This window comes from Arvicola amphibius, chromosome 10, assembly GCF_903992535.2.
Source record: "Arvicola amphibius chromosome 10, mArvAmp1.2, whole genome shotgun sequence".
Lineage (NCBI taxonomy): Eukaryota > Metazoa > Chordata > Mammalia > Rodentia > Cricetidae > Arvicola > Arvicola amphibius.
In genome coordinates this window covers 123,151,072-123,166,601 of record NC_052056.1, presented here as the reverse complement: position 1 = coordinate 123,166,601, position 15,530 = coordinate 123,151,072, and the positions used below count along the sequence as shown (strand labels likewise).

General features: G+C 53.4%; 1 protein-coding gene across 3 annotated transcripts in view; it reads right to left on the bottom strand.

Annotated features, from left to right (window-relative positions):
- Sez6l (seizure related 6 homolog like) overlaps positions 1–15,530 on the bottom strand; it is a 152,339-nt gene that overhangs the window by 5,850 nt on the left and 130,959 nt on the right. The window contains exons 10-15 of one of the 3 annotated variants that reach the window (XM_038345407.1): positions 15,021–15,217; positions 12,706–12,900; positions 10,283–10,474; positions 3,770–3,964; positions 2,224–2,256; positions 368–479 (exon numbers count right to left, since the gene is read on the bottom strand). In XM_038345407.1, the coding sequence (XP_038201335.1) occupies positions 368–479; positions 2,224–2,256; positions 3,770–3,964; positions 10,283–10,474; positions 12,706–12,900; positions 15,021–15,217 (924 nt within the window). The remainder of the gene's footprint in view (positions 1–367; positions 480–2,223; positions 2,257–3,769; positions 3,965–10,282; positions 10,475–12,705; positions 12,901–15,020; positions 15,218–15,530) is intronic. The other 2 variants (XM_038345408.1, XM_038345409.1) reach the window with 2 other exon arrangements.

Below are 15,530 nucleotides of genomic sequence, written 5' to 3'. Positions count from 1 at the left end.
GGAGATCAGCTGCTTTTCCTCACTGGAGTCTGTTTTGTTCATTGGAATGTTCTCAGAGCCCAGGGGCTGGTGGCACACAGCGGTAGCGCTGTGACCGTGTGAACAGTGCCTATGACTCTTCTAGACACGGTTTCTGACCATCAAGGGGAAGTGCTGTGACCTTCAGCACCCAGGACCAATCCCTGGGACCATTGCCCATGACTGTGCATTTGCTAAGTGACAGAGGTAATGGAGGAACCGAGAGGCACCAAGACACTTTCTGACTGACCGCAGCATCCCACGTCACATGAGGTCACTACATCCAAGAGCCTGGCAGAGATCCTGCGGTCCTAGAGAAGCAGATTCACAGCCACACAGCCCCACCTACCTCGTGACGTAGATGTAGGCTCCTCCCAGTAGCAAGGAGATGAGAAGGACCGGAATGAAGATGGCCAGTGCCATGTTCCCGCCTTCCAGCGAAGACTCTGCTGCCGCTTCTGCTACTGAGCACACAAGCCACTGAGGCTCTTTCCCACCAGCTCCACACCCACGGGGAACCTGACTCTCAAGGGGGTGCCCCGCCCCTGACATCCCACAGCCTCGGACACTGGAGGGGCATGGAGGGACAGAGGCAGAGAGCAGAGGCCAGGCTGCTGACCTTTGCTAGGGAGCCCATGGTAGCCAGTGGGTGGCTGAGAACCAGCTTTGAACCCTGGCTGTTCCAGGTCCATTGGAGGGCTGAGAAGAGGGCAGAAGTCTGGTTAAACTTCAACTCAGGGGGTGACTTGGATAAAGTTCAGGAACAAGCTTGCATTGCTCTCTGGTCACTTGTGAGCAGCTGCACCAGGCTGGGGACCCTTCTAAAGCTTGCCAGTGGGATGCCACTCAGGGGTGGCTCGGGGCAGTGGGGACAGTGCAATTGATTGCCCAGCCTCACACTGCCCCCAATGCACGTGGCAACTGCAGAGGCTTGGGGGCTGGGAGCACTTTCCCAGAACAGTTTGGTGGTGAGTCCCCTTCTCTCACATTGTTCCTAGAAGCTCAACCTCCTGTGATTCCCTGGCAGAGAGATCCCATGGGGGCACCCTGCTTCCCAGGAACAGCTGACCCATTCTCCTCCCAACACTTATCTTTGTCCCTGCTCAAAGTGAACATCAGCTAATGACCCGTAACTCCCACAGCCTGATACCCAGCGTGTTGTCAGCACGATGCTAATGGTGCTAGGGACAGTTGGAACAGCCGTCAAACTGCTGAGGCTTTTCCCAAAGGAGACAAACAGGTCATTGTCATCTGCGTGCACAGTCCTGCGCTGCACTGTGCTGCACTGCACTGCACTGCCATGACTGCTGCATGTGTGGGGGTTCATCTTCACTGCGGCCCTGACTGCGTCAGGAGGCACACCCAGGAGGCACACGCCTGGTGTAAGATATCTGGAGAGGTCTAAGTGAGGTGGGGAGACTCTATCCCATGGGCTGCTGTCCCTCACCGAATCCCAAGGAGAAAGTGAGCCGAGCATCGGTGCTCATCCCTCTTCCTGACTGTGGGTGCCATGCAAGTAGCTGCCTCATTCTCCTGCTTCTGTGCCTCCCCTCTCAGGACAGACAGAAACCGGACTGGTAAGCCAAGCACTTCCTCCCTCAAGCGGCCTTTGTTGGGCGTCTCGTCGTAGCAGGGAGACAAGTGACTAAGGCAAGGAAGAAAGGAAAGAACCTAAAAAACGAGAGAGCCTGGCTCACTGTTGTCACCTTGTCTGTCACCTGCCCCACAAAGCAAAGCACCAGAAAAGGGAGAGGGGGCTGTGCCAGGGAGCGGAGTCAGGGCTCTGGATGTCCCAGGCAGCTCTTTCACTCAGCGACTGGAGGAGGCTCTGCCAGGGATGTGAGGTAAGGCTGTTTTCATCCCCACAGCACCTGTGGGTCAGAAGCCGGCTGGCAGGGCCGGGACTTGTCAGGCTTCTCTGGCTACATTGCCACCTCAAATCCCTGTGTGTGTGTGTGTGTGTGTGTGTATGTGCCAATGAGTGCAGTTGCTCACAGAAGCCACAAGAGGGCGTTGGAGCCCCAGAGTTGAAGTTACAGGTGGTTGTGAGACACCTGCCATGGGTGCTGGGAACAGAACTTAGATGCTTTGTGAGAGCAGCATGCTCTTAACTGCCTAGTTCTAGCAGCTGCTTCTGGAGGCCCCAGGGAAAGCTAACAACAGCCACCTGATGTACTGGAACTTTCAAGATAAAGTGAAACTCACCTTCCAGAGCGTGTTCGAAACTGCCTTGGTTAACTGAAACAGAAAGCAGGAAGCGGCATCAACACCAAGGGAGTCTGCCGTTGGCATAAGAAGAAGCTGAGGGGGGGAGGTGTACATGGGAAAGCCCCAGGTGCACAGGTGAGGGTGCTGCTGCTGGTGTCAGGCAGCATGGTTCCCCCCACAGCACCCCCGAAGACGGTGAGAGGAGAGACGGGCAAGTACCCCGGCATCGCGGATGGTGATGGCGCATGCTGTGTTCTGTTTGTGCCCAGAGCTCTTGCACACTCCCACCCACCCCTGGCCAGCCTACTTCGGCACCTGTGAGTGCTGCTTATCACCAGCATCTTACAGATGAGCCGATGGTGCAGAGAGCTGCGGGGTCTCCTCCATCACACACCTCTGAGCGTGAGCGTGGATTCCAACCCAGCGGTGTCAGCTGCTTTCATACCACTTTTTTTCACAGCCTCTTGTGCTGGCCTTGGACATTCAGTTGCTGGAAAGATGGCTATGTGATCCCCACCTCTGACTATTGGCCTCTTCATGGGGTCTTTTTATGTTGTTTCTAAGAGATGTGACTCAAGACTCCGACACGAGCCCTCCCTGTGAAACCCATGTAACTCAGCCTGTGCACTGCGTCTGTCACCTGTATTTATTGGCTGGGTTCTGCGTTCTATATAAATTTATTTCATAAACTCATTATTTCTTATAAAGCCCTGAGATTCAAGGTACCAGGGTGATATCTGTGCTCTGTCACCAAAGTCACTATGCTGGCCAAGCAATGACCTGCCCGGACCAGGGCACTCCCAGAGACAGAGCCCGGAAGTGAAGGTTTACGTGGGAAGACTGCACTGACAGCAGCCAGGCCACTCTGGCTACTCCGGTAGGTTCCAGGACTCCTGATTACATCTGGACTAACTGAGGTCACCACCAAGCAGTGATACTAACCCTGGCTAAGAAGCTAGCTAGCTGATGCACTCCAAATGCGCCCCAAGTGAAGAATTAATTCCTAGATTTACAAGTTGATGTTGTTTGTGGGGGTGCGGCTTCGGGTGGTGACTGGGCTTCAGTGACTCTGTAGGAGCTGGCAAGCTCTCTCTGTCCCACCATGAGATGGCCCTGCCACGCCATCAGGCAGCACGGATCCCCACAGGTGCAGTGCTGCACTGGACTCTCTGCCTTCACAAGCCTGAACCAGACAGACTTCCACTCTTTGTAAACTATCTGTTCGCAGATATTTTGTTCTAGTACCAAAAAAGGAACCGAGAGTAGGTGTGGGGGTACACACCTGCAATCCCAGCACTTGGGGGGGTGGAAGCTGGAGGTTCTCGAGTTCAAGGCCAGCCTTGACTACAAAGGAAGTTTGAGGCTAGCCTGGGCTACACGAGACTCTGTCTCAAGAAACAAATGTATGAACCAAAGGAAGAAAACATACTGGACAGGCACCCACTGGATTTGGATTCCATGAGGCCACAAAGCCCACCCTCAGAGCAAGCTCAGCTTCTCCCGGAGCCAGCCAGCCCTGACCTGGCTCCTCAGGTCTCTTTACCTTTACAGATGGGCAGGGGGCCACTCCAATGGGATGGCTGTCCCAGAATGCAGCGGATGGTCACTTCGCCCATGAGCTCGAAGCCCTCATAGCACATGAAGGTGAGGGACTCTCCGGGAAGGTACAGCCTCTTGTATAGGATCTGGTAGCCGTTCTCAGGCAGCCCTGGATTGTCACATGCCAGGGACTCCTCAGCTGAAATGAAGCCAGACACAGGCTCTGAGAGTCTGTCTCGGACTCAGTACCAGTCTCTGGGTAGCCCACTCCTCAGCATCCCCTCTCAGGGCCCTACCCTGCACCCAGATGGTTTCGATCCCTCTTGCTCTCTCTCATCTCGGGGTACATACTACATGTGGACACCACAGAATGATTAGGGTGGTGGGCTTGGGTTAGAAATCTCAGTTCTTTCACTGACTAGCTGTGTGACCTCCAGAAAGTATTACACCCTCTCTGAGCTTCCGTTTTCTCTTTAGCAAATGGGAACACGACTGCAGGACTCCAAAGAACAATGGATGTAAGAGGTGGGAAGCATCCTCGCCGTGTGGAGGGCACTCAGTAAGTGACAGAAGTTGGTGGTGATCGATTAGAAAGCCTGTCCACTCCTCCAGAGCCCTTCTTGGCACGTCCAGGTCTCCTCCAGGAATCTTTCCCTGATGCTACCTGCCACCAAGTTCCTAGTGTTCTTCCACCCAGCAGTGCCCACACTGTAAATTATTCAGGACAATTGTCCTGCAGGGACTGGTCTGTGGAATCAAAGGCCAAGAGACGTTAAGTGGCAGCAACCATTGGTTTATTAGGGTCACACTGCTCCCTGGTGGCGAATTTTGGGTACTGCCAACGCCAGCCAATTCCTGGGAGACCTAGAGTGGAACTTGCTGGGTGAACCATTTGTCCTTGGGAGACAGCCAGCAAATATTGCTCAGCGCCACAAATCTTGAAAACTTTTACAAGAGTTTAAATTGTGGCAAAATCCTCACACAGGTTACCGACTTTCTTAGCCATGAACAGCTGCGTCTCCAGGACGCAGGGCGCCTTGCTGGAGCCTCCAGCTTAAGGCTTCCCCTCACTCCAGCTTCTGGAAGCCAGCTTCCTGTTCCTTGTCTTGAGGAATGGCTTATATCTCTTAGCAAAGGTCCTTGAGGCTTCTCTTCGTGTCATGAGTAGTTCTGTCAACACGCAGCCTGTGCCCTGTGTCCCCACTTCCCATTGGTGGACACGTGGCTTACCTCCACGGTAGGCTGACATCACTGTGACTGTGTGAATCTGCTGAGTTCCGCTTCTGGTTCTTTGGAGGTAGATACCCAGAAAGATAATCACTGGTCTCCACCTCCTGGGACTGTCCCCAGGGTAGCCCCATTTTTATTTTTGAGGACCTGTATGCGGTCTTGACGTCAGCTACCCCGTGCTATGTCCTCACTGACGATGCACACAGGTTCCAGTGTCTCCACAGAGCCCTACCAGCAGGGTCTCACTCTGGCTTGAGAAGAGCGGTGGCTTCAGGTGTTGCCTCCTGCACCCGCAGCACGCAGTTCAGAAAATGAGAGGGAGTGAGCTTCATCAGCAGGTGAGCAAGCCTCAGGTGAGAAGGGACCCGAGACAAACCTGCGGCCTAGGCTTCTGTCTTCCAAGAGTAACCCATCTTCTCAAACCCATAGTCCTTAGTCCAGGACTCAGGGGAACTGGCCTGTCCAGACCTACAGGACGTGGAAGCATTTGACAGCTGCTCTTAACAGCCCCTCAGGGCCACTTCATCCCCCTCCCCAGTGACTGTGCCCATCTCACACTAAACACGAGCACCTTGCTGCGTGAAGGGCCCTCTCCTCTCTCTTCATGCATGTTCTCTCTCTCTCTCCCTCCCTCCCTCCCTTCCTCTCTCTCCCCGTAACCAGTGAGCTCCTCAGACAGAGGTGGAGATGGCTCTGTGGTCCCCACGTCCTGGGACTGTCCCCTGAATACAGGCAGGACCCCAAGACTTACTTTCAGCTGCGAACCTGGGAAGGATTGGGACACCACATCTGTGATAACACTGCCTGAGATGGGAACTTCTTTATTTCTAGAAAATGCAGCCTCACTGTGGTGTGTGCTGCCACCAGGGGTCCACGTGGTGTGGACTGAGGGCTCTACAAGGACCCCAGATTTGTGACCCACAGTGGGGACCCGAAATGGTGCTGCCTCTTGTTTTGTAAGATGCATCATCTAACGACCCCTTGCTGACTCTGTCCCTGGGAATTTCAGTTTTCTGGGAGCTTCTGGAGTGTCTCCAGCACTGCACGTGGTAGTGGGTGCCGGTGGTAGTGTGTGTGCTTTCTCCAGTGCACCCCCTCCTGGAACTCAGCATTGTACTGGGTTCATTCAGGACCCCAGTGCCCAGCACCGGCTTTGGTTCACAGGACCCAGGTTTTCAGTCAGCTGCATCCTGCATGGTTACCACGGGCCAGCACATAACAATGAGGCACGCTGTCTTGAGAATGACACCGCAAAGTATCACCTGCATGCTCATGTGACTGAGCCCTTGTGGCCTGGCTGGAGCACTGATGGGGAAGGTCCCTGTACCTTTGAGAGGTGAAGCCTTGCTGGGCAGACCTTGAGGTTTCCTAGCCTGGCACTGTTTCCTGTTCCCTCTCTGCTTCCAGAGTGCAGATGTGACTGGCCTGCCTAACTGCTCCCACCCATGCCTCCTCCCCAACCCCCACCACGCTGGATGGCTGCCTCTCCACTGTAAGCCAGAATCAACCTCTTCCTTTTGAGATTGCTTCTTGATGGCATTTTGTCCTCACAGTGTTCACCGAGATAAATAAAACAAATTCAAGTTTGGCCCCATAAGGCTGAGGCTGGAGGCTGGAGAGCCCTCCTCCAAGAGAGGAAGGGTGTCACCTGTGCAGAGTCCCCTTCAAATCAGCTCCCGAGAGTGGCTCAGAGGACCAGGCTTGGCCAATGCTGTTGTGCCATGAAACGAAGGTCATCCACAGACTTCAAGTCTGCCCTTGGCTCTGGGCATAGTCTGAGCCTTGCCGTCAAGCCAACAATCATGCCGCAGCGCCTCCTGGGAAATCCCCAAGACTCTTTACAGCTTTCATGGAAGAGATCTGAGGCACAGCAGGGGATTGTTAAATCCTGAAGCTTGGGATTGTGGGAGGGAGGACTTTTAAATTTAATTCAGTTTTTAGTTTATTTTCTGAGTCCTAGGTATTCTAAACAAATACTTGACCAGTGAGTTACATTCCTGGCCTTTGGTTTTTAATGACAGGGTCTCACTCTGTAGCCCAGGTTAGCCTTGAACTCATGAACTTCCTGCTTTAGCTCCGCCCCAGGGAGGAGAGGATGAGTGTGTGCTGTGCTGTCCAGGCTAAACGTCGGCTCTAATCTTTCTGGTTTGCTTATTCAGCTGAAGCGAGAGACTAGCCCCTTCCTGGAGAAAGTTCACCAGGCCCTGTCGGCCTAAGGTCCTGCCGCCACCACCAACTGTGTGTGCCACTCAGTAGACAACTGACAGGCACCCTGTCTGTGCCAGGCCTGTTCTGGGAGCCAGCTGGAGGGGAGGGAGTGAGACGGTTTCTGTTCTATTCTCCTGGATCTCAGCAGTGCTGAACTCTGAGGAGAAACTGGCCTCCATCTTCCCAGAACAGAGGGACACCTTGAAAGCCGACCCCCCCGCCCCCGCCATCGCTGTAGTACCCAGAAATGACCAACCAGAAGATGGCAGCAGCACCCCAGGAGATTTCTCTGTAATCCTTCCTGGAATTGTCTATCTTGAGTGGCCCTGCGTGCTGGGATTGCAGGTGTGGCTGCCATGCTGGCTGCAGGGTGCTGTTCTGAAAGGCCCAGTACGATTTACAGTTAGCTTTGACGCATCTGTCACTTGTTTCCTGGTTGCTGTGACACATCCCTGCGTGGCTCAGGAAGGAAGGGTCTATGCTGTCTCACAGTTGAGGGTGCCATCCATGGAGCGAGGCGGGCACGGTGGCAGGAGGGCGAGGCAGCGGGTCACACTGTGCACACAGTTAGGAGACAGAGATGAAACTCCCTTTTTATTCAGCCCAAGGGATGGTATCAGTGACGGTGTCTTCTCTCTGGAGATGCTGCATGAATATGTCCAGTGTGTGTCTCCTAGGTGACTGCAGGTCTAGTTGGGTTCGCAGAGAAGAGGTGACATCACAGTATGGCCAATGGGCTAATTTGTCACTTAATTCATGTCTGAAGTACTTGGATGTTCACTTTGGATAGATGACAGCCATTCTGTCTTCAAGCAGTCAAGACCAAATTCCTGTATGGTCTCACAGCCATACCCTCAGCCAGCTTTGCTTGTTTGGAGGCAGGGTCTCGCCACTCCGCAGCTGAGGCTGGCCTTGACCTTGCAATCCTCCTGCCTCAGCAGTGCTTGGGTTATTGGTGTACACCAAACACCACATGTGGTTCAGAAATTCCTTGTCTGGTCTTCAGGAGACCTGGAGATTCAGATCCGACTGTCTTCCTCCCTTCTCAGCTGTGGCAAAGAAGCACTGGGTCACCTGTCACAGTCGCTCAGGAAACAGCCCGTGCAGACAGGCTTTGTGGGAAGTTTGCCTCCATTGTCAACAGCTCACTGCATTGCCATTTTATACACAGGTAAACCGAGGCACTTCATTTGTCAGTGTCTGACAAGGAGGAAGGGGCCGAGCTACAATCTGAGTCTGGTGATCTGCTGGCCCTCAAATTGGTTCATTCAGATTTCAGCCTCCTGCCCCCAGGCGACCATGAGAAGGAATGTTCCTTCTCCCCTCCCCCAGGTTCTCCCAGAGCTTTCTAGTGTCCTGACACCTGCTCTGACTTGTGAGCTCATTAGCACGGGTGTCAGGGAAGCCAGTTCCACTCAGCCCTGCACCTGACACGGATATTTCCAGGAACACTGGTCCCAGGGGAGGGAGGCTCAGGCTTGGGGATCTTTGGGCTTTGGTGGCCACCCCCAGGGTGTCTTTGGAGAGAGTTAGCTTTCCCTGTCTTCTCAGCTGGGGTCTCTGCAGCCTTAGTTGCAAGAATGGTGTATCTGAGCATTCAGGAGTCACTGGGCGAGCCCGAGCTCATGCTGTGGGCTCTGGAGACTGCCCCCCTTTCTTCTGATGTTGGGTGTCCCTCAGAGGTCCATGTGTGAGGGCTTGCTCCCCAGGGTGGTGCTGTGGGAGATGGGACCTGGTAGAGGTCCAGGGGCCATTCGGTTGTTCCATTATGGATGATGGGACCCTAACCTCAGCTCTTGGCCTCAGCACAAACTCTGGTCAAGATGTACATCAGACCAACTGCTGTTGGGCTAACCACTGGTGGTTCAATGAACCCTTTTTTTTTTCTAAATCAATCTGCCTCAAGGGTCTGGTTATAGTAACAAAGGCTACTACACCTTGTGAATCTCGGCTTCCATAATTTGCATATGCATGCACAGGTGTACCCCAGCATGCAGAGGAGAGGTGAGGTCTCTAGGACTTCATTTTCTCTTTCTTCTCTATCAGAAGTGACACACCTCAGGGCTTTTCCTTCCAGCAACAGAGGAGTTGAGGTATTGGCGCGATGCCTAAGGCCAGGCTCACAGCAGTGCCTGTGAGCAGCCGCCCCAGGACAGGGCCTCCTTGCTTTCCAGTGGCTTTCTTTGCCTGTCTGTTTGTGGGCCTTCTTGCTGCTGGAGTCATTGGGGGCCAGGCCTGGCTGACAGGTCACAGAATGGACTCCCCTTGGAGGAGCAGCCAGGCCACCAGCTGTCCCCTGCCAGGGCTCTGTTTTACCTTAGGCTCCTGAGGCTCAGGTGTATTATCTGGGGTCTTAACCGTCCATACCTCTCGGTGACCTCCCAGCCTGTATGGCCGACTGTTTGAATTTCTGTGTATCTGTCAGAGTGTGGCCATCAGAGCGCAGAAGAGGAAGTCAGATCCCTTGGCGCTAAAGTTACAGGTGGTTGTGAGCTGCCAGACATGGGCATTGGGAACACAGCTGCTTCAAAAACCTCAATGGCGTGCAAAGCTCTCTTCTGGTTACACCGTCCTGGTCTATAGTTGCCGTGGGCAGGACTCCTGGGCTCACTGGAAGCCTGGCCTTGAAACGGAACTCTCTGTTAACTAGGTGGTGGCCATGACTTTTCTGAGCCTTGCATAACCTTCCTCCATCTCTCCCTGTGGAACTCGGCCTGGCCAAGTACTCACCAAGAACGAACACCACCTACTTCAGTTCATCGCATTTCTGTGGGAGCTGGGGATCCAAACTCAGCTCTCAAGCTAGCGTGGCATCCACAGAGCTGTCTCCCCTGCCCCAACACCCTCTTCTTAATGAGAAAACAAGGGAGACGTTGAGGGAAACCTGGCAGAGGGGCTGACGAAGTTTCAGGGTTTCCCTGAAAGCCTTCACATAAGTGCCTGCCAGGGCCAACTGTCATGGTGCGTGGTGGTAACAACACACGCCGTGTGATCCCTCCCCCCAGGGTGGTCTCCTTGGTAGCAGGTAGCGGAAGAAGCAAGCCTGAAACAATGACCGCAGTTTGAACGCAGGACTCACAGACACAGTGGGGCAGGCGGGAGGTCCAAATGGGAGTCCCTGTCTCGCGACTGTAGCAGGTGAGAAGCGAGCTCCCTTCGAGAACGAACCCGGGGCTGCAGGTGTACTGGATGGTGGTGCCCACCAGCAGCACGGGGTCGGAGACAAGGCGGGTGGAGTGCTCCACCTCCCCGGGGTCGGTGCAGTACATAACTGCAGAGAGAGGAGCACACGGATGCACAGTGACACCGCAGGTCGCCAAGACTTATGGGGAGATCTCAAGAGCGTCTTACGTCAGTCCTTTGCCCTTCGGGGACATAGGTCAGATGGGAGGAGAAATGAATTTTAATGTATGACTGAAAACTTCCCCCAAGGTTTTCACCAGGACCCAAACCTACATCTAAGGTATAAATCATCACTGAGGAGGATTAGCATGGACAGGGAGGACTGTGAGGAGGGTGAGCATGGGTGGGGAGCACTGTGAGGAGGGTGAGCATGGGTGGGGAGAACTTGAGGAGGGTGAGCATGGGTGGGGAGCAATGTGAGGAGGGTAAGCATGGACGGGGAGCATTGTAAGGAGGGTGAGCATGGGCGGGGAGCACTGTGAGGATAAGCATGGGTGGGGAGCACTGTGAGGAGGGTGAGCATGGGTGGGAAGCTCTGTGAGGAGGGTGAGCATGGGTGGGGAGAACTTGAGGAGGGTGAGCATGGGTGGGGAGCAATGTGAGGAGGGTGAGCATGGGCGGGGAGCACTGTGAGGAGGGTGAGCATGGACGGGGAGCACTGTGAGGAGGGTGAGCATGGGTGGGGAGCACTGTGAGGAGGGTGAGCATGGGTGGGGAGCACTGTTAGGAGGGTGAGCACGGACGGGGAGCACTGTTAGGAGGGTGACCATGGGTAGGGAACATTGTAAGGAGGGTGAGCATGGACGGGGAGCACTGTGAGGAGGGTGAGCATGGTGTGTATGTGGGGTGAGCACAGTGGGGAGGGAAGGACTTCTTAGTCCGAGCATCCATTCTATGAAATCCCTAGCAGTGGCCAGAGTAGGAGGAACAAAGCGAGGGCTGTCCCTGCTCTCTGTAATGCCTGACACTAGAAAACAAGCATCAATTAGGGTTTTATTAGAAAATCGATACAGATAAAAGGGAAGCAGTAAACTAATTAGAAAGGAAGGACGTGAACACTCGAGTGGTGTGGACCACACCCACCTTCCTCAGCCGCTGACAGTTTATGCGTGTGCATCCCTCCATGTGGAATACCTTCTGCAGCTATTCCTACCTGTAAGCCATCTGTCTGTCCATCTGTCCCTCTATCCTCTCTGTATATCTGTCCATCTGTCCCTCTATCCTCTCTGTATATCTGTCCATCTAGAATCATCTAGATGGAGCTTTATATAGACATAGACACAGTCATATGCCACATATATAGTTATGCATCAGTTACCTTGTATATGTGTATATATAATACACGCTGTATATTAAACATATGGTTTATAACTGTCTTATCTGCATAGATATCTATGTCTAGGAAGACACAAAAAAAAACTCCCACACATATATTTATCGACAGATATGAGCAGACATCTATACGTGGAGAGAGGTAGAGAAATACCTACACAGAAAAATGTCAGTATCGACCAATGCACAGACCAGACCCATCTGTATCTATAAATCCATCCATCCATCCATCCATTCATCCATCCATCCATCCATCCATCCACCCACCCACCCACCCATCCATCCATCCATCCATCCACCCACCTACCCTCCTGCCTACCTGGGTCCTTCTGAGTGTGCCAGGTGCCACAGCTGTCACACGTATATATGTGGCCGACCATGGCTCCTCAGTAGGTCTGCCTGTGTTGCTATCTTTTTCCTTCCCTATTCTGTCGCTGCCCATCATCCTTGCCCTCTGCCAACACTTGTCATAATTGAGTTATTCTCAGTCTAATTTTGTGGACCAGGAACATTAAAATGTCACCTGGAGGTCCCTACAACAGAGCTGGGGTTGGAATTTGACGTAGGAAGTGGGAAGAAACTGGCCAGGAGAAGAGGCCGTGTCAAAGCCCAGCTCCTTCCATGGCAGTAGGACGTCAGCAAGAATCTAGCAGCCCCTGCTTTTCTTACCCCCTTTCATAGCGGGGCACAGCTACTGTCCATGCTTGGCCCTGTGGCCCTGCATTCCCGGGGCAGCACCCAGCAGTCAGAAGGAAGGAGGCTCACTGTGGAGGGAGCCTAGAACTGGACTGATGCTTTGACTTGCTTCGCTTGGCTCTACGGAAGCTTTAAAGATTTAGCATCACGTCCACACTGGTTGGACTCTCTCATTCTCCAGTCCCCACCGCTCCGACCTTAAACAGGTAGGGTTGATTACGTGTGATGTGTGTCCTTGGGAGGGACTTTCCACCCAGTGGACTTAGAGAGAGAAAAAAAAATGACTCTTACTTTTTTCACAAAATGGGGGGTCACTGCTCCAACTCAGGTCCCATTGGCAGGTGAGAGTGTCGCTCCCCACGATGTCATAGCCAGGGTCGCACTGGTAGGTGATCCGGGCTCCCCTGACCAGCTCAGTGTGGGAAGTGGTTTTCCAGCCATTTTGGATCTCAGGCAAATCTGAGCAGGAGTCGTTCCGTGACACCTCTTTAAAACAAAACATCTTCCTTAGGTTTGCGAAAAGCAGTTTAGACAGAGTCCAGTGCAGTGTAGCTGCTGCCTGAACTGTGGAGGATCAGTTCACAGCAAGACAACAGCTTACCACGAGTGACAGCGACCACTCGCAAATTCTTAAGCTCAAGCTGCACGATACTGAAGAACATTTGACACAACCCAGGACACCCAGAGGTGCCACTGAGCTGGGACCGGCTCTTCCTCCTACAGAGCTGTCACTGAGGTGGTCCAGACTCCACTCTTCCTGTGCTTGTGTCAGACTGCACAGGCGCAGACCTGCGGCAATTCTATAACTGTTGGGGACAGCAGTGGCCTGGGCTGCCTGAGGAAAGCTACCCTGAGCAGTCGGCAGGGTTCCCCCAGGATTTCAGCAGTTTTATTTGGGGAAAGGACCTCTCCCGGCTGTCTGAAGGAAGGGGACAGGGAGATAGCTTCTAGAGTTGCCTGGAGGGAAGCAGGGGCCCCTATTTTTAGGTCTTTGAAAAAAAAATCAGCTGGATTTGGGGCTCAGCTGCACCTGCTGGAACATGGACAGAAAGGAAGAAAGGAGGTGAGTGTACTGGTAAAAATAAAACAGCTCTGTTCCCCAAGGGGCAGTAGGTGGCAGGGAGTCCTGAGACAGGTGAGAGACCTCGGCAGGTCAGTTGGTCCCACGAGGAGCCACGGCAGATGAGAGAGAGAAACAACAGGCACGCGCACCATGCGGAGTGAGGTTGGATATTTATTTAGTGGGTTATGGAGGGGAAGGGGAATGGGGAGAGGGAGGGAGAAGGGGGATGAGAGAGAGGCAGAGAGAGAGAGAAAGGGAAACAGAGAGAGAGGAGGAGAGGAGAGAGATGAGAGACAGAGAGAGAGAGAGAGAGAGAGAGAGAGAGAGAGAGAGAGAGAGAGCGAGCGCTCAGGCTGGAAGTGGAAGTGAGTACTGCAAGCTTTCTCTGTCAAATGCCTTCAGACAAAAAGGTTTGCTTGGCTGACCCTCAGTGGGAGCTGCTAGGTCACACCTTATGGAGGACTCTGTCCACTCTGTGGCAGGAGTCACAGTCAGAATTTACTTAGTTGGCACCATGTCTACCTGGGTGGCCATGGCCGAGTGGCCTATACTGGTCATTCTTCAGTTTTCAGAGGCCACTACTAGGACAACGGAGGTTTTGCTTTTCTCCAGCAGGCAGCACGGAGGCACCAAATCACCCGTCCCCATAGGCTCTTGTTAATTCGATGAGCAAGGAGACCCAAACAACTCTCTTCTCTCTCCCCCCCCCCCCCCCCCTCTCTCTCTCTCTCTCTCTCTCGGTGGTACGGTGATGGTGATGATGGTGATGGTAGCAGTGATGAATGTGGTCATAGAACTGGTGTTGTGGCTGTGGTACCGGTGGTTGTATATGTTGTGGTAGTTGTAGATGAGGGGCTGGTTTTGGTGATTGTAATTGTTTACAATTAGTTGTGGTGTTGGTGGTGATGGGAAGGGGGTTACTGACATTAGTGGTGGGGATGGAAGGTGGGATGTGAACTGGCCTTGAACTTGATCAGATGGTGCTTTTTGGCTTTGTTTTATGAAGAATTCATCAGTCACACTGAGAACCAAGGAAGATGTACCCTGCTTGCATGCCCAGGCCCTGAGGCATATGAAGAAGGGTAGGCAGACCTGCCCTGTTCAGTGACTCGGAAGAAGGGCTGTCCGTAGGGAGAGCTGGCTCAGGAGGCGGAGCAGATGAGAGCTGCGAACTTGCAGAAAGGGAAGTGGGGGTACGCCCTGGAGTCACAGCTGACAGCCAATGAAACCCAAGTCTTGGCATCATGAGGCCTTGTTTAATAGGTACTTACATCCACTTCCTCAGCGTTCCCATCTATGAGAGGAGCATGCTCAGAGTGGCTCACTGACTCATACAGGGCCACACAGCGCTCCACAACAGTGCGAGGATATAAACCGTGGTCGTCATGACTAGAGAGCCAGTGCTCTAAAGCCACACGTGAGAGCTACACCAGTCATTGACAGATCCACCAGCCATGAAGCATCCACACAGACGTGCCTACAGGAAATCACCATGCACAACCTCCCTCCAACACAAACAAGACTGATGGGTTGAAATACCTACCTATATAGTTCATGATAAATCCCTGGCCCTTGCCAAAGATGAGGCCGGCGGGGTCTGAGTGGAACTGGATGGTGAGGTCCGGCGTGGAGGAGTACAGCTTCTGAGGGCTGCTGGTGCCGAAGTACTGGCCCAGGACGTGGGGCACAACCTCATCACCATCATAGATGGTCAGGATGTCACTGTTACTCAGGTTCAGGCTTGATGGTGAGAGAGAAGAGGAGAGAGTCACTGCGGGCTCCCGTCTGTCTGCATAACCACCAAGTTCAGGGACACAGACAACAATTGGGACCAGGACCACTGCTCCCTCCCGTAAACACAACAAGCTGATCTGCAGACGAGTGGTAGACATCTTTACTATGAAATGGCTCTCCCAGTCTGGGTCTCACTATGAAGTCAAATCATGCAGTTACAGCCGGCTTCCCTGTCCCATTAACAACACTGTTTGCGGTGCAGTGGTGAGCTGGGCATGTGACGTGGGTCTTTCCCTCTTCTTTGATGCAGAAGATGCTG